Below are 25,842 nucleotides of genomic sequence, written 5' to 3' on the forward strand. Positions count from 1 at the left end.
CTACATTGTGTCCTCCATAACAGAAGTGTGACTTGGTCTGCAATAGGCTGTGACAGACCCTACTTTCTCAAATAGGAAAGAGAATAAGGGGAATAAATCTAAGAGGGAATGGTCAGGTGGTCTGGGTTGGCAAGTTGGTGGGAGCTGCCTGATCCAGGCAAGCTGCTTCCAATTTCGATGTGAAGTTCTGCTCCTTCACTTCTACCTTAGTTCTCTTTCCATCTGTTCATAAGCCTTCAATATTGCTGATGAAACTGGTTCAGTGTAGCACCTTATGTGAACCTAACCTTGTATAGGAAACCTCTGCTTGTCTTCATCCGCACTGATCAGCCACATGACTTTGAAATACTCGGCCTGACACTGTGGTCTTACCTCTTAGCTTCTGCAGTTGTCTTCCACAAGCTTTCCCTTCTATGTCTCTAACTTTCAGCAAGCTTTCACAGAGGTCCTCTGTTTTCAGCTGCAAATCCCAAAGGACATGCTCACTTTGTTACAGTGTGATTTTGGGGGGTTTGTCACTTAAATGCTATCTGTAATAGTATGTAATGTGATGTTGAATTTTGCGTTTACTAGTAGTTCTAAACTATTTAGCCTTGCCCAGACAATGGTTCTTAAATGGTGTGTGTAAACATTGGAACATTTATTTGGTCCCTTTTAAAGTGCAGATATCTATGTTAGCACATACTAGATGGAAACTTGCAGTGAAATACATTGCATAAAGGCAAGGAAGTTCTATTTTGTGCTTTACAATAAGGTGATGGAGATGAAAATGGATGTACAAATGTTATCTCCATTCATGAACCTGGTTATATGAATAAGTGATGTTGTTATTAGAATAATATGAAACATGTGACTAACAGATTAAAAATTAATTTTTATCTTTGTAGTACTTCTTACAGTTATTGCTGTGGGGTGTTGGTGGATTTTTAGGAGTGCAATGAAATATATACGCTACTCAGTTTGTGCATTACCACTAAATTAGCAGAACACCGAGAGTGAATCTTTAAAAGGAATCTATGGAATAATTGGTGTTAGATATTGTCTGTATACCACAGACCATGAGTGTGTGTTTAAAAGATACAGGAAAGCCCTTTAGTCATGCTTAGTTATTACTGTGTGATTTAAAATGCAGAGTGTTTTTTTGAAGCTGCTGTTAACACTACCTAAAAGCAATACAACTACTTTAGAAGTGGAGTCCAGAGTAAAAAAAACTATTGCAAAGAGTTCCATAGCACTTGTAATCACTACAAATAACTGAAACCTCTGACACGATTTGAAAGGGTTTTTTCTCTTTTGATAGCCCTTCTGCTGGACCAGTGGGCTGTTATTGACTTATGACTAAATTACTAGTCTTGCTCTCTTTAGAAATTTGGGCTTTACCTGATGCTTTCCCATACAAACACTATGTAAATCAACCCCTGCTAAACATTGAGATTTGACAGGAGCAAACTGCAAAGCGAGATAGCTGCCTCCTTTCTTTACTGTGTTTTGGTGGAAACAAAATGATTCTGGCAGTCAGACCTTGCACAAGGAGCGTGCAGAAGCACATCTGCATATCTAATAGTCTAATTATTTAAGCTACATACTTTAATAGGTGCTTTCATTAGTTGGATGAGGCATGCTTAGTTGCACAACAGAGTTTTTCATATGGTTGCTGGGATTAACATGTTGCAGAGGAAAGAAAAAGGCCCAGGCAAAGGACTGAGATGGGTAAAGATCACATGCCTGATGTGTGATGTATTTTTCCACTATTGCTTCACTAGATGATACATAGAACTGTGCATCTTAAAGGAACCTTCTAGAAAACAAGCTTTTCTCAGTTACTATACTTCAAATAAACCAAGGTACATAACGACATCAGTGGGGGTTTTGAGAGTGGCAGTTGTGAATTCCAAATCTATATCACTAAATGACCAACCAATGATCCCACCTCTTTGCTGAAATGCTTAAAGCCTTCCTTGCCTTTATTTCCTTTTCCATCATCTGCCGTATCACAGGACAGCATGCTGCCCTCGGGTGCCCGTGGTGGGGGTCAGTGCCCCCTCACCAGCACCAGTGCTGTCCCCAGCAGCATTAGAAGCCGGACATGCCATGGCCGTGAACTGGGCTCTCTTGCCTGACCCCGCTCCAGGTCTGCAGCTACTTCCACATGCTGTAGGAATGTGAGATAATGTGTTAAAACCTAACAGTTTTTCATTAAATTAAATTGAAGCTAAATCAATAGACATCTGAAATGATAGAATGAGATTTTATGATACTGCATATAAAACTTAATAGGAAACTGTAAAGTGGGTTATCCATCTGCATATTTAAAAACTTAACTAGATGAGGCATTCTAGTGCACAAAGGCTTTTAAATGCATGTTTCTGCATTTGAATGCAATATAGCCTACAGGGGAGGTATTTTTTTTTTCTTATAATATAAACAATTCACGAATTTTACTAAAGAACAGTTTGTACTAGCGTGTTCTTTTTTATTTTGAAAAACCTAAAGAAATACCCTGAGGCTTTCCTTAATTACCGTACATGATTCTAATGGCTTTTGTTAATGGGATGTATTAACAATGAAATACTAAAAATTGTATTATCAATAGCAAAATAGCACAGACTTGCAGATTTGTTCAGTTGCTGGCAGGCTGTACATCTTGCTTGTTAAAAAAAAAAATCTGTGTATAAGTTACTCTGGTCTTGTATTTGGTCTTACTGAACTTAGGTTTGTTGATATTCTTTTGTGTGTATCTGTGAAAAGTTACCTTGGAGGATGTTTGAAGCTCCAATTCCATAAGCAACATAACAAATGTCCTTCATTTCAGTGTGGCAGAATAGATGGAATCTGTAACTTAAGTTTTCAGCTCATCTTCCGAAACCAGAAATGTGCAGACAAGGAGGAAAACTAAAGATCTGTGGGTTATGTTGGTGTGGTGTTTGTGTGTGGGGTGTTTTTGTGTGTGTGGTGAGGGGTTTTTATTATTATTTTTGATGAGGACACTGTCTATAAAAATGGATAGACTACCTCAGAGTTGTCTTTTTTTACGGTCCTGCAGGGGAAAACATTATTAATTGGCCTAGATACTTTTTGCAGAAGCAAGAGAGGAATGGTTTTCTTTTCAACAAAAAACTACCTAGGCATAAATAAAACTGGAAGAATAGGTTGGCAGCTTATTACAAACACTTGGATATTTCATGGTTCTTTGTTCTTTTTGTATTTACATGTTCATAATTAGAAGAAGTTTATTTTTGAAAGCCTCAATGAGTTTCAGTATTTTAGGTGTTGAATAATTAATGCTAAACTTTGTTTACGCATTGTTTATGGTACCAAAGAACCTTAAGCAAGTGATGAAAAAAAGGCTTGCCACATTTCTTTATTTACAATTATCCTCTGGTTAATAGCAACATTTAGACACAACTATCTTGCCAAAATCCTACCAAAATTTACATAAAGACTGGTACTATGCTGAGCCTCAGCATTGAATTCTGAGGGCTGCCCAAATCTTTCCGAGTTGGTCCCCTGCCCCCTTCCAACACACTTGGAATTTGTTTCCAGTTTTGCTTTTTCTTTTTTGTAGGGGAACATTTCTTTATTTTCAGGTTTATATGATGCTATGCCCAAGTACAAGCAGCTTGACTACAAAATGAGCTGTGCTGGAGTGTTTATTCATAGAGGTTAAAATGTTTGTCCTTAAACTTACTGAGCACTGACTTGTTCAGACCGTGCTAGAATGATGGTTCATGGTAGTATCAAGGAATAGCTTAGTTCTCTGTAAATAATTATCAAATGCAGTAACTGCCACAGGTCACAAGGAATTGTCTGGGATTAAATAGAGAGAAAAAAATCTCACCTGGAATTTCTCAGAAGAACTTGCCTTTAAGTTTACATCTAATTTTTTTTTTTCAAAGGAAGAAAATAGATTTTAATGAAAATAGTCTCATAAATATAGAAACATGTACTGTATCAGTGCCTTGGCATCTTCTCATGTACGTTTTAACATCATAGGTCAATGCTCCAAAAGTTTATGGCATCGATTTAAATTTTTGGTCATCTAATCTCACATAATGACATTGACATGAAATTTAGGGAAAACACCAAATAGGCAGTAGTTGTGGTCTGCAGGCAGCAGCAGTGTCTTTGCCGCTGCACATACCTGCCTTTCTGAAGGGGCAGGAGGTTGAAAGTCTGTCCTGCTTCTCACCAGTCTTGGAGCTGCCTGATCCGCACCATTCTCGAGAACCAGCCGAGCTGTGGGCGTCTGCTTCAGAAACCCCGTCAGCTGAGTGTTGCTCACAGGAAAAAGGACAAAACAAGGTAGATGTGTAGTAGTAGAATTAGAGGCTGATCTTGGACAGTATGCCTTTTCCAGCAACTGTGGCGAAAGCCCTGAAAATGGACCTGCAGGTTTAGGATTATCCGAAGGTTAATACAGCATGCCGAACCCTTAGTTAGCACCAGGGAAGTCTGTAGAGAGTGTCAACATTTTTTTCTTAAGAAGTTTGTGGGGTTTTTTTTTGGTATTGCACCTGGAATGCTCCTGATACTTTTATTTTTTTTCTGGTTCTCAATCTAACTTACAGGTGCCATGGTGTTTCTAGGTCAGGTGTGAGGAAGGCAAAGAAACCAGTGTGGAGGGAGAAATATATTGGGAAGGTTTGTCAAAGTTCAGGACAGCCCTGTGTGCAGTAATTGGAAGTAATGCGAAGTTGAACTCTAACGGGTACCTGTTGCTGGAATATCTCTGCGTGCCTCGCTGGTGATGACGGCTCACAACTGAGGGGTGTGCAGCAGAACACGCTCTTACTGACCTGATACAGCCTAAAGGTACAGCTACTGCTTGTGTCTTTGAGTCACATTTTTAGGACACCACTTGAAATGGTTTTTGTTTTCAGCACCTTAGAGTGAAAGGCAGCATTTGTAGCATGGTCAAAAGAATGAGCTGCTCCTGTAACCGTGGTGGGGCTATAAGGAATACATTGCTTAGCAAGCTGACGTGTAAGTTTAGAGGAAAGCTACTTGAGTGCAGGCTGGGTTTTGAGCCAGATCTTTATTTTTAAACGAGTACAAATCTTGGCTTTAGTATGGGGTGTAGAAAAAGGTAAAGCTGCCTCTAAGGGCTTCTACGGTGTAATGAATTGCAGCAGCTCGAAGTCAAAGGATATCGATAATCTGAGCATCCATTTTGTGTCCAGATTGTTGAAGAGTGGAGGGAAAGAAACAATATTCACCTAACAGCTGTCTTAGCTGAATCAGAATGCTATGCTTAGATGAAAACTCACTCAGCTGGTTTTAGTTTACATTTAAAAATAATTTTTTAGTTCGTGTGTGTTTGACTCAGAGCTCAGAGTTTGAATGAGCCTAGAGGTTGAAGGCAAGGTATGTCACAAACATTTAAGTTTAATGTGGTTTTATGTTGATGCCCTGCAAGCCTAAGTCTTCAGCCATGGTTTAATACCTGAGACTCAAGGGTTTTTTTTCTTAATTCCCACTGCCCCGAATTTTGAGACCTTTGTGATTTAGCTTGAATTTCACCTGTTCTCAGTTTTCATTATGAAGTTTAGCATTTTGCTTAAGATTATAAAAGCTAGCTAGCTTTCTATTTTTGGGATAAAATGCTAAACTTTTACTGTTAAGGAATATAAACAAGTAGTTGGATTCATAATGTTTAAAGTTCTCTAACAGAGAAGTTCTTTGAAGACTTAAATGAGATGTACAAGTTGATAGGGGTACAGATGATGGTGATGAAGAGAACCTAATGTAGAATGTAGAATCATGTTGAATACAGATTTGCTTCAATATGGTTGGGGGCAGAGAAACACTTCTTTGGACTGGGCTTCAATTTTTGGATGCTTTATATCTTAGCACCATACTTGAGTGTTCAAATGAAAAAGACCTTTAGGTAAATGAGGTGTCTTCAACAGAAAATGTGAATAATTTTCTGACAGGAAGCCAGGATCAGACATAGAAATGGAAAAATAAAGGGGAAAGAAAATGCAGCATCACACTTCACTGCAGAAACTCTTTTAAATAAAATCAGGGTAACTTATCTGCAGTGGGTATGCAGCAGTTTTTTCTTCAAAGCTGACCCTTGGCTTTTCACTTCATTTCATTTTAACAGAAACGGTTTGAAACAGATGTTTGTTTATGATGCTGATACTGAATTACAAGGTGTAACAGGCACTTAAATACGGTCTTTTGCATAATTCTGCAAAATCAGTGATAAAATTACAGGTTTTGTGAAACAGCAGCAATTTAAGCGTACTGGCATGCATTCAGAGCTTCTTTGGCATCTTTCTGCAAAGCAGAATTATGCCAATGCATCATCTGTGACACTTAATCTAGAATGTATCCTGATACTATCAGTTTCTTACAGCAAATGCATGAAATTTGCAAGTGAACTTGCTTGTTCGCACATCTGGTAAAAGCCTATAGTTATAAAGATAGCTAGATGTCTGAAGTGGTTTTCAGTTTTCTTTCTTGCTCCAGTAATAATTTGAATGCTAGACATTAACATTAAACATTCTAATATATTTTTTAAAAGGGGAGGAGGGAATAGCTATTTCTTTGCTAAAACCTGTCTTTTGTAGACTAATAAGAGCTATCACTTTACCTGTTAAGTGAACTTATGGGCATAGTTAATAAAACAGAGATAATACAGATGCAGGAGTCACACACATGCATCGTTGCAGCCTGCACCATAACCATGAAGACCCAGTCTCCCAGCTGTTGAAGGTTCTATTAAAAAATGTTGGGCCAGACGCTTCCGTTATGTAATTCAACTAATAACCATGGTGTTCCACTAGAGCAGAATGAACTCGTCGCATTCCCAGTGCATTTCTATGCTTCCACCTTTTTGGGCCATCAGCTTCCTTTGCAGAATGCAGTCAGCTACTTGGCCAGTGGAGGTCAGGTATATGAATTTTTAGTATTATTTTGTTGTGTGCCTTATGAATTATTATGGAAATACGAAAGTCTATAGAGCCAGGATACAAGCTTAATACAAATTAGAGTAAATGATTTGAAGCATGGGGTCTGACAGGAAGAAGATATGACAGCCTCATGAAACCTTAAATAGGCTGGGTTATTTAGAAAAATGTTTAAAGAATAGCATTCTCATATTGACTAGAAAGATACTGTAATAAAGGCCAATGGAGTAAAGCTAACATTAAATGAAAATAAGCCAGTTATTCTATACAACCAAAGTTTGTATTTTTAATGTAGTTTCTTCTCAAAGCTGCCCTGAGCTGGATAATCAAAACTGTTACAAAATCAGTGCAATGGCAAATATTAACTTTGTTCATAATGTGCATGTGGGTGATAATCTGGTGATGAGAATGTTGTTTTTTACGGACACTCAATGAGACCTGCTCGCCCTGGCATAGTGTAATTATTGATTAAAGTAAAAATCAAACCCTGACAAAGGGTGAATGAACCTGTGCATGAAATTGTCCCCAAGCCACTTTCATTAGCCATTCACTGAGCTCCCACTTCTGTATCTGAGTAGTTTAGACTTTTCCTGCTGTCACCATGTACTTTGCAGCAGAAAGATCTCTTTGCCTGCAGATGTTTAGGTTTGGTGCTTGCATGGCATCACTGAAAACCTGGAGTGGTCTGCAAAGTGTTGTGTATTGGGTCTTTAGATCCTTGCTGTAGGATGAGGGAGGAACTGGACTGTCATACTGGTGAGGAGTGTGCTTTCCGAGGGGGCTCCTGGCAGCTCTGCAAACCCTGCGCTCCTCAGCTGCACTGTAGTTGCGCATCCATCCTCAACTGTTACGCTGGAAGCGGATAGTAAGCACTTTGCAGACCAGGCCAGAGACGAATGTGCAGCTGAGAAAGTGAGGGAGTATCTGTTTGACTCTCCTACACAGTGCATGAGGTTTGGGTCTAATGTATACTGCTTTTCCCAAGACTTTGCTGCTTGTTGCTTTTTGAGAAATAGCAGCTTTTGGGGAGTTGATGTCAACTCGAAGATTTGATCCCTTGGAAAGATGCGTAACTAATACCTGAGGTGGAATGCTCAAAGGAATTATTATTCGTGTTTATGTAATAATTAAACAAGGAAGCTGTTGTATCTGCATGCACTGAAATATTAAAGTTGGATTTTTTTAAGAGTTGAATTAAAGGTTTAGTCAATGTATAAAATAGTCTGTCTACCACACTGTCTGAAGTCAAAATCTGATTTCTTGCATGAATAACAAGACATGACAGCTAATAAAAAGGAATGTGTGGGTTGAGCCACATGCATCTTGCCACGCAGGTGTGGGCTCTGCTGTGGATAGTAACACCACTCCCTGGTGGAGCGTTTCCCTGCTGCGAGTCAGCGCTGCCCAGGTAAACAGGAACTGCCGTAGTCCTGAAGCTTTTACTCTGTTTACTTGGCACTATCTGAAATTAAAATAAACATAGAAAGCAATTTTTACATGAGAACCTCCTCCACTGTGGAGTTCCTTCTGCCCCCCCAAAGAAGCCCCTCCAGTGCCTGTCACCAGTGAGAGGAGTTGACAGCTCACGTGTGAACTGGGGATGTTGATGTGGGGGAGCACTCCTGCTTCTCCCTGAACCACAATAACATCTCTTCAGCTCTTCACTGCACATCCCACCTCCCAGTGCCAGAGCTGTCCCCTGCTGCAGGACTGCGGTTCCCAGGGCTCTCCTTGTTCGCATAGTCTCCTCAGAGCAGTGACCTGTGTAGAAATCCAGTCACCTGAGCTCTACACCTGAACAAAGTCCAAGGACAGATATGTAACTCTTTAATCCAACATCAAAGTAGACATTGTTGGAGCCACCTCATTAGGAAAATCCCAGATAAACCACATGGTATACCTTGAGATTCTGCATGCAGGACTTTGGCAAATCAACAGTTATCATGGGGCACCACCCTGGTCTGACACAGCAGTGATTATCTTGTACTGCCCTGCTCATCCCAGTCAAAACAACACTATGCACACAGGAGGGCAGGTCTCCATTCTAATATATGGGAAGATCGCAGCAGATATCTCAAAAATAGGTTCATTTGAAAGCAACGACCATTTCAGTGCCTGCATTAAGAAATGAGCAGTTGACTGTGTGTCTTATTTTTGGCATCTGAGCAGTTAAATGTTATAACTCTAAGCAGTGCATTACGCTAATAAAGTTTTGCGGTGTCAGCACAAGGGTGCTTTTTGGTACATACTGTTGAAAAATCAGTCTGGCCACAGTTATCTGCTGTGTTGCAGCTTTTGCTGGTTTATCATGCCTATTACAATAGAGTGTTTTTTCTTTAGTCTGACCTGCATGTGACTACATGACAAACTCCAGTTAAAAAGCAAAAACTGATTATATTACCTCTGGCTTGAAAATAAGTTCAGAACATGGCTGTATTTATACCTAAAAGGAAAACAAAACAGAGTACATGTAAAAAACCACAAACAAACAAAAGAGTCTCAACTTAGTTTTTCAAAATTATTTTATATTCAGATGTTATTCAGGGGGATGATTTAGCTAATGTGCTTATTTTAGAAATCAATCTTTCAATTTTTGCAGAATTGCTACATACTTTAACTCAATTAGATGAAGTGGTTGAGCATGAAAGCATGTAGTTTGATATTACTGGTTAAAAACAACAGTAATAGGTCCATGCCAATTTCTATAATCTCCCAACCTGTTGTATTCTTACTGACAATCCATTAGCAGTTGATGAGGACAAATACACCCAGGAAAACTGTAGATGTTCAACAATTTATTGAGGAGAAAATAATATTGTTTCATAATATCTTTCGTCGTGGAGTGTGTTAGTGCATCACATTGAAATTAAATTGGTTTGTATCTGGAGGTCTTATGAATATGTGCTAAGCAAATAAAAGAAAAAAAAGGAGGTTTGGGGTGACGGGTAGGTGAGAGTGTCTCCCTAGGTACTGTAAAGTTAATGAAACAGGCATGTTGGGGCATAGATGTCTTTGGTTTTTAATTAAATATCTAAGCCAACCAAAAATAATCTATTTATTGAGATTGTTTCAGTTTCTTTACTTATTTGAGAGAGAGACTTTTGCTCTTCCTAAAGTAATATAATTAAAAAAAAATCTGCCATCTGTGTATGAGAGCTGGTACTCTGTATTTAAACTGTGTTTTTAAAAAGCTTTTTTTACTGGACTGTTCAGGCAGTAAAAAATTGTGTTTCTGTAGGTCAGAGTTCAATACCCAAGGACTTAAAAAAAGCCATATTGAGATAAAATTTTAGAATGCATAAAAAGGATAAAAAAATAGCAGTGAAGTGGTGAGCGGGCAGGGCTGTGCTGCCCCGATGCCTGGGCCCTTGGGGTCTGGACCACTTCAGAGTTTGGCATGAACTGCTTTGCTATTAATTAACAGAAAGTTACTTTATCTTTGAAAATTAGCGGACTACAGATTGAACACAAATTACTAGATTTTGATTATTCTGATTTCATGAAGCTTTTAAAGTGATGTAGTATTTTTAATGAAAAAATAGAACTATCTTGTGTGTGTATGGAAGCAGAATAGAAACCAAACCAAACCTAAAAGCTATAGCAGTGTGGGAAAATAGGTTATGACCCAAGTTTAACATATCTAGTGTGCTAAAACGTGTACAGGTATGTTATGATCGTAATAAAAAAATCAAAGCTAAAGTATTACTGGTAGTAAGTTCTTAATTTTTCTGTTCAGTACAATACACTATTTAAGATGCTCACTTGCATTTTATTATGTAAAATTTTCCTTTGGGAATGCAATTTCAATAAAATTAGTTGCTAAAAAATAAATATTTTATGATGAGAATAACGTTAGGGTTAACAAAGTTTTTTGCTAAATTCAAGGAAAGATTCAAAACTAACAGTTTGGCATCTCTTTTCATCATGCTTTGTAATTACTGGCAGTATTGAGCATGTTTTTCAAAGATAAGTCACGCTTTACTGGAATGTAACTAAAAATGTGAGCTATAAGTATTTTATAGTATCTTCCTGCTAATAATTAAAATATTGAACTGATGAGGTAAACATTTGTTGTTGGGAATGAGGTATTTTCAGTCACTCAAAAGTGCTGGTGACATAATTGGAAATTGATTTGGTAGGTACAGACAGTGGATTTGTTGTAACTGACACTCTTTGGTTACAATGGAGTAGCAACCAAATGGTATTTCACAGGAGAAGTTTTATTCCCTGAAGTTCTACAAATACTATAATGGTTTCTACATCTTTAATACTTGCAAAATGTATTGATTTACCCTTCAGCTGGCACCAGCGTAGCAGGTACCGTACAGCATCAAAATGCTGTCTTGTGGCAGTGCCTGTGGACACACTGGTCCGTGTGTAGAGCTTCTGAGTCGGCCTGTTCTGAGATTGCTCTCTGGAAACCAGATAATAAGCTCACAGTTGACTTCAGTTTCTTACTTGGTTTCAGGCTGATCAAAGAAAAATATCTTCAGTCTGATGCTGTAGGAGAGGCAGTGGTGTTTTATCTGAATTTACTGATAGAGTTTTCAAATTACATAATTAAAGGCCATAACAATTTTTTTTGGTAAACACAATACACAGAGGAATACTCATAATAAATTCATCATAGACAAATCGTTTCCTGTTGTTTAAAAAAACCCAAACCAATCAAACCTCAAACAAAAAACAACAGCCAGAAAAAAATATAATGTTCTTGTTCACAAAGAGGTGGAGGAGACTTTGGGGGCATTGCAGCTGTGGAAAATCTGGTGATGTTTGGCCTCTGAGATCCTAGTTGCAATGTTGCATTTTGGGGGAGGTGGCATGCAAATAATCTCAGAGCTCTCTTTTCCAGGGAAGTATCAGGAGGAGGAAGTATCACTCAGCCTTTTTTTGTAATGACAATGAAGGAGGGAAGAAAATGCTCATACATGCCCCTATATTGTAGAGAACAAATACCAAAACGAATTTTAATACTCTATAGATAAACTGTGATAGTAAGTTTGGGTTAAAACATACAGTATTTTGTAGTATTACATGTAAGAGGTATGATTGCACAAACCTCTTTGAAACTTGTTTTTAACGGAGAAGAGTGACAGATATAAAAGCTTTATTATACATTAAGGACTGATATAGCCAGGGTGAAACTTGTTGTAATTGTTGTCTTGCATTTCCTTAAGTTGCACAATACACATATAAAGATGCAAACTGCATATACAATTTACAGATCAAGAGCTAGTGTGTGTGGATGCTGCTCAGTTAAATGATTGGAATGGGGTGTGTGTGTTTATATATATATACACTCATCAACTAAATTTTGCTATTGCAAGGTTTATCCTTAATCCACTACGGTCACCAGAAATGTTGCTACTCGTGCCAGAAGGAAGAAGTCAAACTTAGAACAGTTTTGGAGACTGCTCAGTAAGTTGAGGCAGGCAGTTTGTGTCTAAGAGCAAGTCAAGCACATTAAGTAGATAGCAGTATTGTGTTTCCTTGAGAAGATTGTTTCTTGGAACATTAGGCCACAGCTGCCCAGAAAGCTGTGGGGTAGGTAAACATGAATTTACAGTTCATTAACTACTTTCTGGTTCTGCCCACTGTCTCTGTAAGTTGTGTCAGAAACGTATGCACATTAGCATGGTCTGCTCTTAAGCTCATTCCCATCCTTATTGTGTTCTGTCAAGTAGCTGTGCCTTTTTCAAAAATATTAGTGAAAATTAATACCACTGCAATACCTGATCCTCAAAGTGAAACACTGCAGTAATTTTTATCTTGGTCGTGTTCTGTAATTTATCTTACAAGAATGCCGATGTCTTTCCTGACTGCTGAAAATGGGCATAATGTGTGTAGCCTGTAGGCATCTCGCATTCCTGTAACTCGTCTTGTGTTACAAGCGTGCACCTGCAGCTCAGGTGAGCAGGCTCTGGGTTCTGTCCCGTCCCTCCCGTGGCCCCGGCTGCGCTGGCGTTGGCTGCGGGAGGTGACGTGGGGACCTGCCCGGCCTGGCCCCGCTGGGGAGCCGTGTGTGGGCAGCTCTGGAGTCAGCCCTTCTGCCACAGGGGCCTGAATCCGCTCTGGTCCAACAGCAAACAGGGAGAGCTGGCCACTCGTACCCCCAGAAATATTTTCTAAGTATTTTATTTCCCTAGCTGTGGTTTTGGGGATATTAACCTGCTAGTAGTTTCCAGTCCTTAATACATTTTTGGTATTTTTAGTTCTCTGTAAAAGCTGTCTGTCCTGCTGTTAGATGCTCAGTATTTTTGCATTGCTGTTCCCTGAAATCTTAAAGCTCTGCTTTTTGTCTCCCTTAATATATCTGTCATGTTAAATTTAAATAATTTGCTCTCTATCTTTGTCGATCTAGCTGATTCTGCTATCTTCCTTTAATTTTTTTTCTGAAATATGGTCACATCATTGCAGATAATATCTGTATTTTTTCTAACACTAGATATACAAGAATATTTTTGTCTACTATGTCTTCTCAGTTTTGATTATCCCAGTCAAGGACCAAAAGTCACATTAAATATTTCCGATGTATTCTCTACTGAGAAAGCAGACTTTTTCACTTAATAGAAATATGTGAAAGATTCCTATAAGTGGATTATAAAAGTTTGCTATTTTGATGGATTGTGTCATTGCAAAAAGTTGTGTTTCTTTTTTTTTGTTCTTGTTAGATGGAAAACCTGATAAAAATTATGCATGGATGGCACTAGTGATATGCCTCCATTGGTAGAAGCGTTGATGCCAGGTGTAGAGTAGCTGATGTGTGGTTTTTTCAGTTTTGTGACATCTTTGGTTAAAATGATAGCTGTGTATCATTTAGTATTGTATTCATAATACTTATGAGTAGATACATACGTGCCTCCAAAACTACAAGGATTTTATGCAATAATATGCTGTCGTAGCTGAAAAAAAGAAAGAAAAGGTCATGCTTGTGATCATACGACACTCTTACTTCCCTCTTGGAGGCTGAGAATCCATTCTACACTGGGATGGAGGATTGATGTTTGCTACCGAAAAAAGCTGTCAGAGATTCAGGATGGCCATTTTTCCCCTTTTGGGAACCACGAATAATTATTTATGGCATGTAGGTTGTCATAGTTTAGACAGAATTCTGATGGAGAGAGAGAAACAAGGTTCTTTCTCAGGGACAGAATATATACAGTCTCTTCTGATCCCTTGTTTTTAGTGCTTTATTTTTAGACGTACTATTTTTATACAGCTTGAAATACAAAAATATTTGCTTTTTTTTCCAGTTAAAAGAAAACCCTGTTGTGACACAGCATGACTCAATCTTTTTATAGCCACATCAAATATGTGTTGCTTAGGATAATGTACAAATATACTAACAATAATAAAGGCAAAAAATAAGAAACCAGCAGTTGCTATTGTAACACAAGGTGGAGGGCAGGAAAAATGTTCTGTAAATAAGTGTCTCATCAATATTTATTATTGACTCCAAATAAAACAATAATATGCTTTAACCATATCATACCAAAAGTAGTACAGAAAGTATAGATGGTGTTTAGTACATAGAAAGTATTTTACATCCCCTCTCTTGGTATTAATGTAGCAATTGTCTCAGTCTGTTAATGAGTAGGTGTTAGGGAGATGTACAAAGTGAGAGTAGAATTTTTAGCATTCTTTGGAGTCTTGATTGTTTCGACGCTGAAGATAATGAAGTTGCTGAGGTGGAGAGGAGGGCACTGTGCGCACTCCTGAAGCCGTTCTGCTCGGAAACGGTAGGCTCCTAGCCTGCAGGGTCAGCTGGTGACTCATAAATATTATTCTTGTCAGTGCAAAGCAGATCTGATTTTGAGCCTAAAACAGCAACCGAATGAATAATAACAGCTGACAGCAGTGCAGTACATGCCTTTAATTCCAGCCGGGCCCGCCCTGCCTCCTTTCCCTGCGTGAGGCTGGGTGCTGGGCTGTGAGCACCGGAGGCCTGGCCGGGGCTGCGCACCCGGCTTGTTCAACACCCGTGCTTCCACTTCTGTGGTGTTTAGCAGGCTGTTGTGTTTCTGGTTTTTTGTATTTTTCCTAATCTGCCCAGCTCATCTTTTTTCAGCTGTTGTTGGTGCTGACACAAAGACTTTCCTTTGCTTATCTATTGTACAGTTAGACCACATCTTTCCCTGAGAAAAGCCAAGAGAAGCTAAGCTGCTGTTTGCTGACATGCGAACTGCGCGGACCACAAGCCCTGAGCCTCTGCGTGCCCAGATCTGACCGCGCCGCAGGGGAGCTCTGTTCCAGCCCCGCTGTGGCCAGTGCTGGTGTGGGGCATCCCCAGCGGCCCTCGCTCTGCTGGCTCCCAAGTTCTGGGTCAGCCCCAGGAGACCCAGCCTGTCCCTGGAGCAGGTGGACGGGGGCGGAGGGGACAGTGTGCTGTGTGAAGAGCAACAGAGCGCAATTAGCAGCTGACTCAATTTGTCCGAGTCCTCCCTGCAGAGAAGGTTCAAGTTAAGGTGGACACCAGGTAACTACCTAGGGTGTAAATTGTCTCCCTGTCAGAGTACTGCACTTTTATGTGTCTGTTACAAAGCTCTAGCTAAAATAAACGTTAAATTCTCAAGAAATATCCAATAAGAACAAATCATTAGTGTTTGCAATGTGGGTAACTGAAAAGCATTGTAATTTTTAAGCGTGTATCCTTGACCTTTAGGAAATATGCAACCTGGAGAAATACAGAGCTGCTTTTACAACTCTTCATAATGTGGAGTTTTTTTCAGATGACTCGTGATAAGAAGATTCTTTTTTTATCTCAAAACTATATAAAAACCTGTTAACTGTTAGCTGGACATGCTTATAGTACCAGTTGAAAGTGACTGAAGTTGATAAATTCAGGTTAGACTCTGTAGTCATCACTCATGGAAGAACTTGGGGGTGGGTGGTATCCTGTAGGAAAAGCACTCCCAGTTTGGTTGCCCAGACCAAGAGGGTGCTAGCCACTGTGTGTGGCCATCCTACTGGTGTTAGGTTCCTGGAGAAGGGGGAGTGAGAGCAAAACTTAACCACAGATGCAGTGAGACACTACTGACGCTTGGGCTTATTTCTAGATCCTAGGGAGAAGTCTGGCAATAATGTGGTGAGGATTTGCTGCTTCTCTGTATATTTGCATGTAAGGCTGTGCTGTAAGGGAAAAAAGTAGTCCCAGGCTACTGGTGGAATCTGCCGTTTAAACTGTGATGGAATATTAATGTGAACTACTTAGTGCTACCACTCTCAGGTGTCTTCCATGCTTTTGCTTTCTTGGATATTTAGGCTGCTGCCTTTTTCTTAAATCTCTGTGCATCCTTTTCCATGTAGCTGTGTGTGACCCTGCAGCACTCAGCCTGGATGGCAATGCTGTAGCGCTGTGCGTGCGGGCTGTAGCGGTGTGCGGGCGGGCTGTAGCGCTGTGCGTGCGGGCTGTAGCGGTGTGCGTGCGGGCTGTAGCGGTGTGCGGGCGGGCTGTAGCGCTGTGCGGGCGGGCTGTAGCGCTGTGCGGGCTGTAGCGTTGTGCGGGCGGGCTGTAGCGCTGTGCGTGCGGGCTGTAGCGCTGTGCGTGCGGGCTGTAGCGGTGTGCGTGTGGGCTGTAGCGGTGTGCGTGCGGGCTGTAGCGCTGTGCGGGCGGGCTGTAGCGGTGTGCGGGCGGGCTGTAGCGGTGTGCGTGTGGGCTGTAGCGCTGTGTGGGCTGTAGCGGTGTGCGTGCGGGCTGTAGCGGTGTGTGGGCTGTAGCGCTGTGTGTGCGGGCCGTAGCGGCGTGTGGGCTATAGCAGTGTGCGGGCCGTAGTGGTGGGCGGGTGTGGGGGCCGTAGTGGTGTACAGGTGTGGGGGCCGTAGTGGTGTGCGGGCCGTAGCGGTGTGCAGGTGTGGGGGCCATAGCGGTGTGCGGGCCGTAGCGGTGTGCGGGTGTGGGGGCCGTAGCGGTGTGCGGGCCGTAGCGGTGTGCGGGTGTGCGGGCCGTAGCGGTGTGCGGGCCGTAGTGGTGTGCGGGTGTGCGGGCCGTAGCGGTGTGCGGGCCGTAGCGGTGTGCGGGCCGTAGCGGTGTGCGGGTGTGGGGGCCGTAGCGGTGTGCGGGTGTGCGGGCCGTAGCGGTGTGCAGGCCGTAGCGGTGTGCGGGCCGTAGCGGTGTGCGGGTGTGCGGGCCGTAGCGGTGTGCGGGCCGTAGCGGTGTGCGGGTGTGCGGGCCGTAGCGGTGTGCGGGCCGTAGCGGTGTGCGCGCGCGGGGCGATACCACTCTCGGGCAAGCGGAGGTTTCCTGGCGCTGCCCTGGCCGGCGTGCCTGCTGGCGTGGCTTTGGGGAAGAACCCTTTGGCCCGGCAGCGTGCGTGCCTTAATCACAGCCAGCAGCAGCTGCTGACTGGTACAAAGCCTGCTGTTTTGCAGACTGTGTGCACATTTTCCATGGATCCCGTGGCTTTGTGAGCTTTGTCCTCTTCTCATTGAATTTACTAGGTCTAATGCTGTAGCTTCCAATGGGAAGCATGATTGTTTTCCCACTCTTATTTACTACCCTTTTTCTGTAGCTTGCTCTATTATCTGATATTAAACCACATTCCGTTGAGCTTTGTGAAGAATGCGATTCACTGTATTTATATTGATACCACACCTTTTTGTCCATCCTGCCAGTTCCTTTTTCCAAGCGTAATATCACAAATAGCTGATGAGTACACTGAAGGAAATGCCTCTGTGTTGGAGTTCTGTTTTCTCCAATAACCCAACCTTCAACTGATTTCTTTCAGTCACATGCTTCATAGCTATTTCCAAAAATTAATTGGTTCCTTCATTTTCTCAGTGTTTCCAGATCACTGCTTCCATTGTGCAAATATAAAATTGACAATGTTCACACAGACTAAGCTAGTTTGAGATTATTTTTTTATTAAAGCTCATGTAAGGTTGTGGATGTTCAAGGAAATTTCTGAGGTTATGTGTTTTCATACATATACTCTGCTGTACTATATTTAAAAGCATTCTTTTAATTCAAATTTGCAATTGTTATTCAGTGTTGTTTGCAATGATGGAGCTGCATCAGTGGTAGCAATGGTTGGAGACTTAATAGAAAACACATGTAAAATCTGCAAGTTCTGTGCTGTTTGCAGTAGTAAAATGGTCTAGGTTTAGTGCAAGTTAATTTAACTTGAGATAAAAATCCAGTTGGCCCTTGGTTTGTATGTCAGTCAAGAGATGAGGCTAACCTGTAGGCCCGACTCCATTTGCTAATATTAATATTGCAAATACATTATGCATTAAATTGGCATCTTCATTAGGTTTTGTTGGGTTTTCCCCCTAACAGAGGCAGTGAGTTTAGTGGAAAAACATAGTCCGAGGCTAGTTTAATTTACACTTTTAGCCAACCCAGCTTAAAATAAAAGCTTTGTGCTCCCCTGACCCCATTTGTAGTTCTTACTCCTGTGCCTGGTGCTGGTACAAGTGCTTAGCTATTTATTTGAGGAAACAATTTGGCAGATGCACTTTTGTGTTAGTAGTTGCATAGGAAGTGTGTACACAGAAAATTTGCACCTCTCTAAGTTACTGACGTCCCGTTTCAAAATAGTTGAGTCCAGCCTAAGTGTTTAGAGTACCTGTGTTTTCTTATTTAATCTGTAAAATTATGCATTATTTTGTTCTGCAAAATACTTTATAATAATTAAAATTTCTTGTATTCTGCTGAATATGATTTGATCCCATAACATACATGAGAGCAACGTAGATAGATCACATTATTTGAAATTGTGGTATTAAAAAATGAGAGGAATACACAGAATTGCCATTTTGTTGGTCACATCTTCCTTAACAGTGTACTTGGTAAATTTTCACTGTAAAATGTGTTAATTTCAGCATCACTAATTTAAGTATTGCATAAACAAAAATTGAAGTATAAAAAGGCAAGAGGGTAGAACTCTATTAGCATTATCTGCCAGGCTACAGAAAATAGATATGGGTTTGGAGAGCAGATCTATAGCTCAGTCAATAGCATTGATCTAGACGGGATTTAAATTTGTTTGTTAGTGTATCTGTAGAACCTAGCTACTATTCAAATCAGCTCAGGGGAAAAAAAATAACTATATATATATATATATATATAAAACAAACAAAACCCAACCAAACAAAAACCCAAACCATACCATACAACACTAAAACACCCAGATTTTGATTTCAAGTGGTACAGCTTGAAATGTCACAAGTTTTCAGTTGCATCCTGAAATAGTCTCCAAGTGTGGAGAGAGAATATTTAATTTGATGTCAGTGAAGGATGGTGACTAACAGATCAAAAGCGACTGTTAAGACACGCAGCCAACAAGCTGCATAACATAATGTGCAGAACGTCACTGAATACTTACTGATCAGACTCACAGCTGCCATTTGTGCAGGTTTCACTTAAAAGACTGGGAAGGATGGAGAATCCACTGTACCCAATTTAACAGTTCAGGTGGGAATTATCCTCACTCCTAGTAGTTGCACTGTAGGAGTGTAATTTATGCATCCTTAGCTTCCAGTAACTGCATCTCAGTTGTTTGGTTGTGGTGTGGCATTTTTTTGTTGTGGTTGGTTGGTTGGGGTTTTTTTGTTGTTGGGGTTTTTTGTTTTGTTTTTTTTCCCTGCTAGATTTAGAAGTGTCTGCCATCTGAAATCCCTTCTGTGTGTAGACATTCAGAAAACCCCATGGAATTACCTTCTAATTTTTGATGGCAGTGCGATTCTTAAATGGTTCAGAGGCAAGTCAATTGGCATATTTTCTGTATGCTTTTGTGTGATGCCTGGGTCAAGGAATAGAATTCAATGAAAGAGAAATATTTTGGAAGTTGGAATTTGAATAGATTGGTTTTGGTTATTTAATGCTAATGACAAATGTAGTAACCTTTTTGATGCTTATTGTGCTTTCTTGCAGGGCAGCAAAGGCCACTACAAATACCACTGGCAGAGCCACAATGTCAAGCACAGCGGTGTGGATGATATGGTCCTTCTTTCCAAAATCACAGAGGATTCCATAGTGGAGAACCTAAAGAAACGATACATGGATGATTATATTTTTGTATCCTTTATGGTGGTGTTTTTAGTGGGGACCTGTGGACTTGCTGAGCCAATGAGAAATTAATCATATGTGTGTATTCTCTTTAAGCAGATTTCTCAAAGATGCTGAGCATTTTATGTGACAGTTCACCTGAGATTACCCAAAATGCTTTGTAAATTGAGCTAATTATGAGGGTTGAAATGAAGATCTGAAAAAATATTTTAAAGTATTCTTTTTGATATTGGGAATTGTTTTTCTCATTGTTGAAGATAGGCCTCTAGCTCCATACATTTATATACCCATGTGACCCCTGAAGCTACTGCAGTAATGTTACTTCTAAGAGCAAGGATTAATAGGTTTAGAGTGTATATATGTGTCTTGAGAACATGTTGTCTTCTATACCTCCCAAATTCTAATGCTTTTCAAAATAGTTTTTTTTCTGTGACATAACCCCATTTACAAGTTATTCTGGAATTGTTAATACTGTGAATCATGGGGTGGTGGAAACAGGTGGACATCTGTAAATCTACAGTGTTCGCACTTAACATTTTTATTCTATGATTAATGAAAACATGAAACATTTAATTACCTGAACATATAACCTAACAAGAAAACCAGATTTCAGCACCAAAGGTTTGGTGATTTTTTTTTTATTATTATTATTTCATATAAAAGGAATTCTTTGAGATAAGAAGGTTACTATTTCATTTTCAGCGTTCACAATGTACCATGGGCTGCAATAATGAATTTGGTAACACGAGTCAGTATGATTATGCACTAGGAAGTGATACTGTTTCTTCTTCTGCTGTAGCCAGGTTTTCATACTTCCTGGTTGTATCTGGAGAACAGTTTCCTTGAAGAGTTTAACTTTTTTTAGCAGAAAGGGAAGGAAATATAACATCTGACTATTTCCATATATTCAGATGTTTAAGAGCTAAGTAGCAGCTCACTTTAGCAAGGACTGGTAGACGAAAATGAATGTTGCAGTTGTGCTGACATTTCCATCCCAAACTGCAGAGGTTTTTAATATGTGTGTACACAAGGGTTTGGATCCTCTCTTCAATAAAGGACCACACTATTATTAAATTTGCCTTATAGAAACATGGTAAAGTTGCACAATATTTGTCAAACTATAGTACTGGGGCAAACTGTAGTGCTCTTCTGTTAGTAACACGAATACTTTTGTCCCTGTGGAATGTTGCATCTTCCATGCAGTATATTCACAAAGTCTTCAGTGCTCTGTGCTGAAGAAATGGCTTTATGCTTTTTTTCTTATAAAAATAACTGAGATTAACACTGAGATGGTCTTTCTACTGAAGCAGGAATAAGTCTGTTTTCCAAGGGTACTTGTGGTCACATTGAGGAATCAGAGTCTTCTTTTAAAGCATTATAATTCCTTTGTGTAGGGAGAAAAGACTCCTTTTGCAGTTCTGCGAAGGCTTTTCATTCTAAAATGGAGATCATCTCTTGAATCTTTCAGTTGTTTGTGTGTCCACTCATGAATGAACATTTCTCTGTGCTACATTGCAGAGAGATTACCAAATCATCCCAGAAAATGCTGGTATTGTTTACCAACAGAAAACTGTCACTTCGGATGTTTATACTGACACAATGAATGCTTGATTTATTATATTCGAGACCCAGATGTTGTCACTCTTGTTTGCATTGAATTAAAAAATGTATGAAGAAAGCATTGCAAATTAACAATACAGAAATAATGTTCTCTGGGTTATGCTTCTTTAATATGTTACCATGTTGTGCTGTGGCACCAAAATAAGAGATTCTTATGGTGGATAATCCAGCAGGATAAATTTGTTAGTTTTCCTGCTTTTGCATGGAAAGTTTGGATAGTGAGCTTGCCTATGAACAATTCCAGATTGTTCAATGAAACCTGCAGTAAAGTGTGTTGGACTCGTTGGTGTGGGCACGCGGCTGACTCCCAGCTCAAAGAACCTGTCAGTTCTTCATCAGTTGCTTCATGTATGTACACTGCAATTCTAATCCCAAAGGTTTCTAAAGTATTTTGTAATTGTAGGTACACGTGCAGCTGAATGCAGAACAGTGATACATGAACATTCAAAATGTTGCCAAAAAGCTTTCTGTCACTAATAAAGGCTGTAAACTGAGTGTCTTCCAGGGCAGCCTGCAGGATAAGACTCGTAGGGACTGTTAGTAGTTACACTCATAAAATACCACCACACGCTGAATTACCTCATCCCTTAGTCCCCCACCGCCACACGCAGCTGAGCGGCTGTCCAGTGGAGCTCGGCCGCGGCTGTTTCCATCCCACTTTGTGTGCTCAGCGCTCTCACTGTGAGATCAGAATTTGTCACTGTACTATATGCTGAACAGGTCAAAACAATCTTTCCTAGTACTGACAATACAACCTTCTCAGTTACAAAGGAATAAACTGGTTTAAATATGCCATTTCCTTTCTGTATTTTGATTCAAGGTGTGTTGTGTTTGGGCCTCTGATACATATTTCTATACTTAGCTTCTCCTAAAATAAATATTTTGGGAATATGAAAGTATCCCATTTTATGATATGTTTATATTCTTGCAAGCCTGCTAATTTCATTTTTATTAACAATTGTTGTAAGCTGTGGGGTTTTTTACTTTTTCATTTGAAGCTGTGCTGTGTTATGTAAGAGATGGACAAGTTATTTGGCAGTCACTTGTGGTAACATAATAGTTTGTGAAACTGTAGTTACCTTAACTTCTTTTGAATACAGACATATATTGGCTCTGTTTTAATCTCTGTGAATCCTTTCAAGCAAATGCCGTATTTTGGGGAAAAGGAAATTGAAATGTACCAAGGAGCAGTAAGTAAAGCAGTCTAAAATGTGCTGCTGTATTCTGGGACATGTAAATATTATTCTATGTGGTTAAACTCTTGGAAGTGTTTGTTTCTGGGTTTTGGTAGCATTGCAGTAGCCTGGGAGGATTTGGCTGATATCCGTTACCATATATTGGGTCTTCAAACTGAATTTTCTGGATCATAGGATTAGTATTATTTCAAGAAAATACTTGTATTGATTAACTCTAATCCATATCAGGTTTCTGTCCTTGACACACCCCTCCTCCTGCAAAGGCCGTTTTTAAGTTATTGTATGCTTAAAGTGTGCTGCACGATACAAAATGGCCATTAGTGCATTTGGAGACTATGACTTGAGAACTCTCTAACTGGACAAGAAGAATAAAAAGATTGAGATGCCAAAATTAGATGCCACTTTTGAAAATACAGCTTGAAGAATGGGTCAGGACAAGGACATTGGGGACTTTAGAAGTCAGCTTCCTGCTCTGCTCGAGCTGGGCATATCTGTAGGTGTGGGAAACTGTTTGGTTTGGTGGGCTCTGGATGAAAGTGAGACCCGCAGCACCAGGCTCTGCCGAGCGGTTTGGGTAGTTTATTGTTAGCATATGACTGCTGGTGGAATAGGCTTAAATTATGTGAGTTTCTCTTGGACAAGTAATGTATTTCAAGCACGGACCATTTTTAGGACAGGGTGTTTACAACAATTTAGGAGAAAATTATGCATGAGAGAAAGATCAGTAACAAAACCCAGACACTTTGATTTGTTTTTATTAAACAAACAAAAAAATTCCTGGGGAAAAATCAGTATAAATTTGGATTCAGAATTGTTTTTCCAGGAAAATAATTATTCCAATTGAAATAAAAATGTATATTGATCTTTCTGCATTGTTTTAAGCTGTGTTGAAAAATTATTCTCTGTTTCCCCTTCTAGGCACAATATGAAAACCCACCACATATTTATGCTCTTGCAGACAGCATGTACAGAAACATGATTATTGACAGAGAAAATCAGTGTGTCATTATTAGGTAAGAAAAAGATCTGTGAAAAAATATTTTTCATCTTCTTTTGGTGTTTTAACTTCAAAAAGCAGAAAAGTTTATTTTTTGTTATATCAATAAAAATAATCTGTGTCCATGACCACTGAACATTTTGGGGTTTTCTAGGACAGCTGAGTACTTTCTGACCCTTCCTTTTGTTTTCCAGTGAAATCCTGATGATAGCTTAACTACAAGAAATAACTTAGTCACATAACCAGCTTCATGCCCCAAACCAAAACTGCAGTAGCTTGAGTGACTACAGGAGAGAGATGGATTAACAAGTATAGCAGCCACAGAAACTGTTAAATCCAGCATTCTCACATGGATGGCATTTACCATACTCTGGTTTGAGTACTATTTCTTTTTTTCCCCTCTGTTAAAAATAAATGTAGTGTTGATCCTTTTGGAATTTTACTTGCATTCAGTCAGAGAAGAAAGGAGGAGAGAGATACAGGAAAAATAATTTTGTCTTCACTATTAATCTATTTTAATCATCAGGTGGAAGGAATTCACTGTGGAACTATTACTGAACTTTTTAAATGACAGGCATTACTTAAGTCACAGTCAAAGTGAGTTTTGGGTCGAGGTATGCTTTGTTCTCAGCTGTGGGTTTAGAGATGGTATATAATAAAAGAAAGTGTGCAGAGAGCAAGAACTGCAGGATGTTTGAGCTGGTACACTGTACCTCTTCTGACTTTCCTTCTTACATGGAAAACCCGAGAGGTTCCCTGTGATGCACCTGGAACTGGACTTCACCTGCGGCAGTGGCATCCAGAGTGGCTGTATGCATCACAGGGGCTGTGCGGTGAAATCCATCGGGATGTGGGAAGAAAATATTAGACCTTCAGTAGTAGATGTCTGTAATTTATAAATAGAGAAATTACATACATGAATTGGGAGTGTGTGCTCAAACTTGTTTTTTAATGGTGTGTGTGATCAAAAGCATTCATAGACCACTGGCCTATGAGACTTTCCCAAGGACTCGGGAAAAGCAGAAAAAAAAAAATTTGAAGAGAAACTGTCATTGTTTTATTAAAAACAGCTTTTCTTATGCTTCCCATCATTTGTCTGTGGATCATGCCAAGAGGCAGCACTATGAATTTAACTGCTGTTGAATTTAACAAAAGAGAGATGTCAAGACTGAACGTTGTCTTTGTCCAGGGCCCTGTCTGGTCCCCTCCCCGGGTGGCTGTGTGCCCTGCAGTGTCACAGCCCAAGGGAGCAGGGTGGCAGTGGCAATCAGGGGCAGGTAACCTAGTGCGCCCAGTCCCTTGGGCTGATCCTGCCAGGAAATGGTGGGTGGTCACTGATGTTTAAACTTAAATGTCCTTGCACCAGCCACTTACTAATTTGTTGTTGTCACAGGGGTATTATAAAGAACTGGGCTCAGTATGTGGGTCGTACTTGTGGATGTGCTCCATCTGCAAGTGTTCCTGTACAGTCCTGAATGATCCAGGGTGAAAATGGATTTCTTATTAATATATCTCACTGATGAGCTGCCATGAAAGCTTGTGAGGAATAATCGTTTGACAGTTACATTCACTGTTTTATTCCTTTGAATCTGTACCTGGGGGTTGTCCAGGCAGAGCTTTCCTGGGTGACATGTTACAGTGGAAAAGTGCACAGGTGTGTCCCTCTTAGTATCAGCCAAGTGTACGTAGGTATGTGGAAACTGTTGATTTTACATGTAGGAAGGTCAGCCAGGCATTAACAGTTTGCTGTGCTGAACTGTGCTGCTGTAAGGGCCTCCCTGTTCCTGGGCCCCTGGCTACAGCACGGTGCCGTATGAAACAAGATGCTCATGTTCCTGTCTGTCATAGATCTGAATTGTTCCCTGAGCTCAGTTGTCTTTTCTGGAAAACTGATGCCTGTTTCCATACTGAAGTTACTAGTCTCATTTAGTCACATTCAGACTTATTAGGGATGGGTAAAATTGGGTTTTATTTTGCTTTTTTAATTATGTAACATCCCAGGCTCTGGGATGTTTCACATGAAGCTAAATTCATAGTGAAAGCCTTTAAGCTCTGGTGAACTGTGATTAAAAAACGTATTTTTTGATCCATTGCAAATGCCTCGAA

At 40.1% G+C, this 25,842-nt stretch overlaps 1 protein-coding gene across 3 annotated transcripts in view; it reads left to right on the forward strand.

The window, feature by feature from the left end:
* MYO1E (myosin IE) overlaps positions 1–25,842 on the forward strand; it is an 89,167-nt gene that overhangs the window by 13,275 nt on the left and 50,050 nt on the right. For all 3 annotated transcript variants that reach the window (XR_010606763.1, XM_065642118.1, XM_065642119.1), the window contains exons 2-4: positions 19,789–19,932; positions 22,644–22,733; positions 23,658–23,752. Coding sequence is in view for 2 of the 3 variants with exons in the window: in XM_065642118.1 (XP_065498190.1) it covers positions 19,789–19,932; positions 22,644–22,733; positions 23,658–23,752 (329 nt within the window). In the remaining variant the exon portion in view is untranslated. The remainder of the gene's footprint in view (positions 1–19,788; positions 19,933–22,643; positions 22,734–23,657; positions 23,753–25,842) is intronic.

The sequence above is a fragment of the Caloenas nicobarica genome, chromosome 10 (assembly GCF_036013445.1).
Source record: "Caloenas nicobarica isolate bCalNic1 chromosome 10, bCalNic1.hap1, whole genome shotgun sequence".
Taxonomy (NCBI): Eukaryota; Metazoa; Chordata; class Aves; order Columbiformes; family Columbidae; genus Caloenas; species Caloenas nicobarica.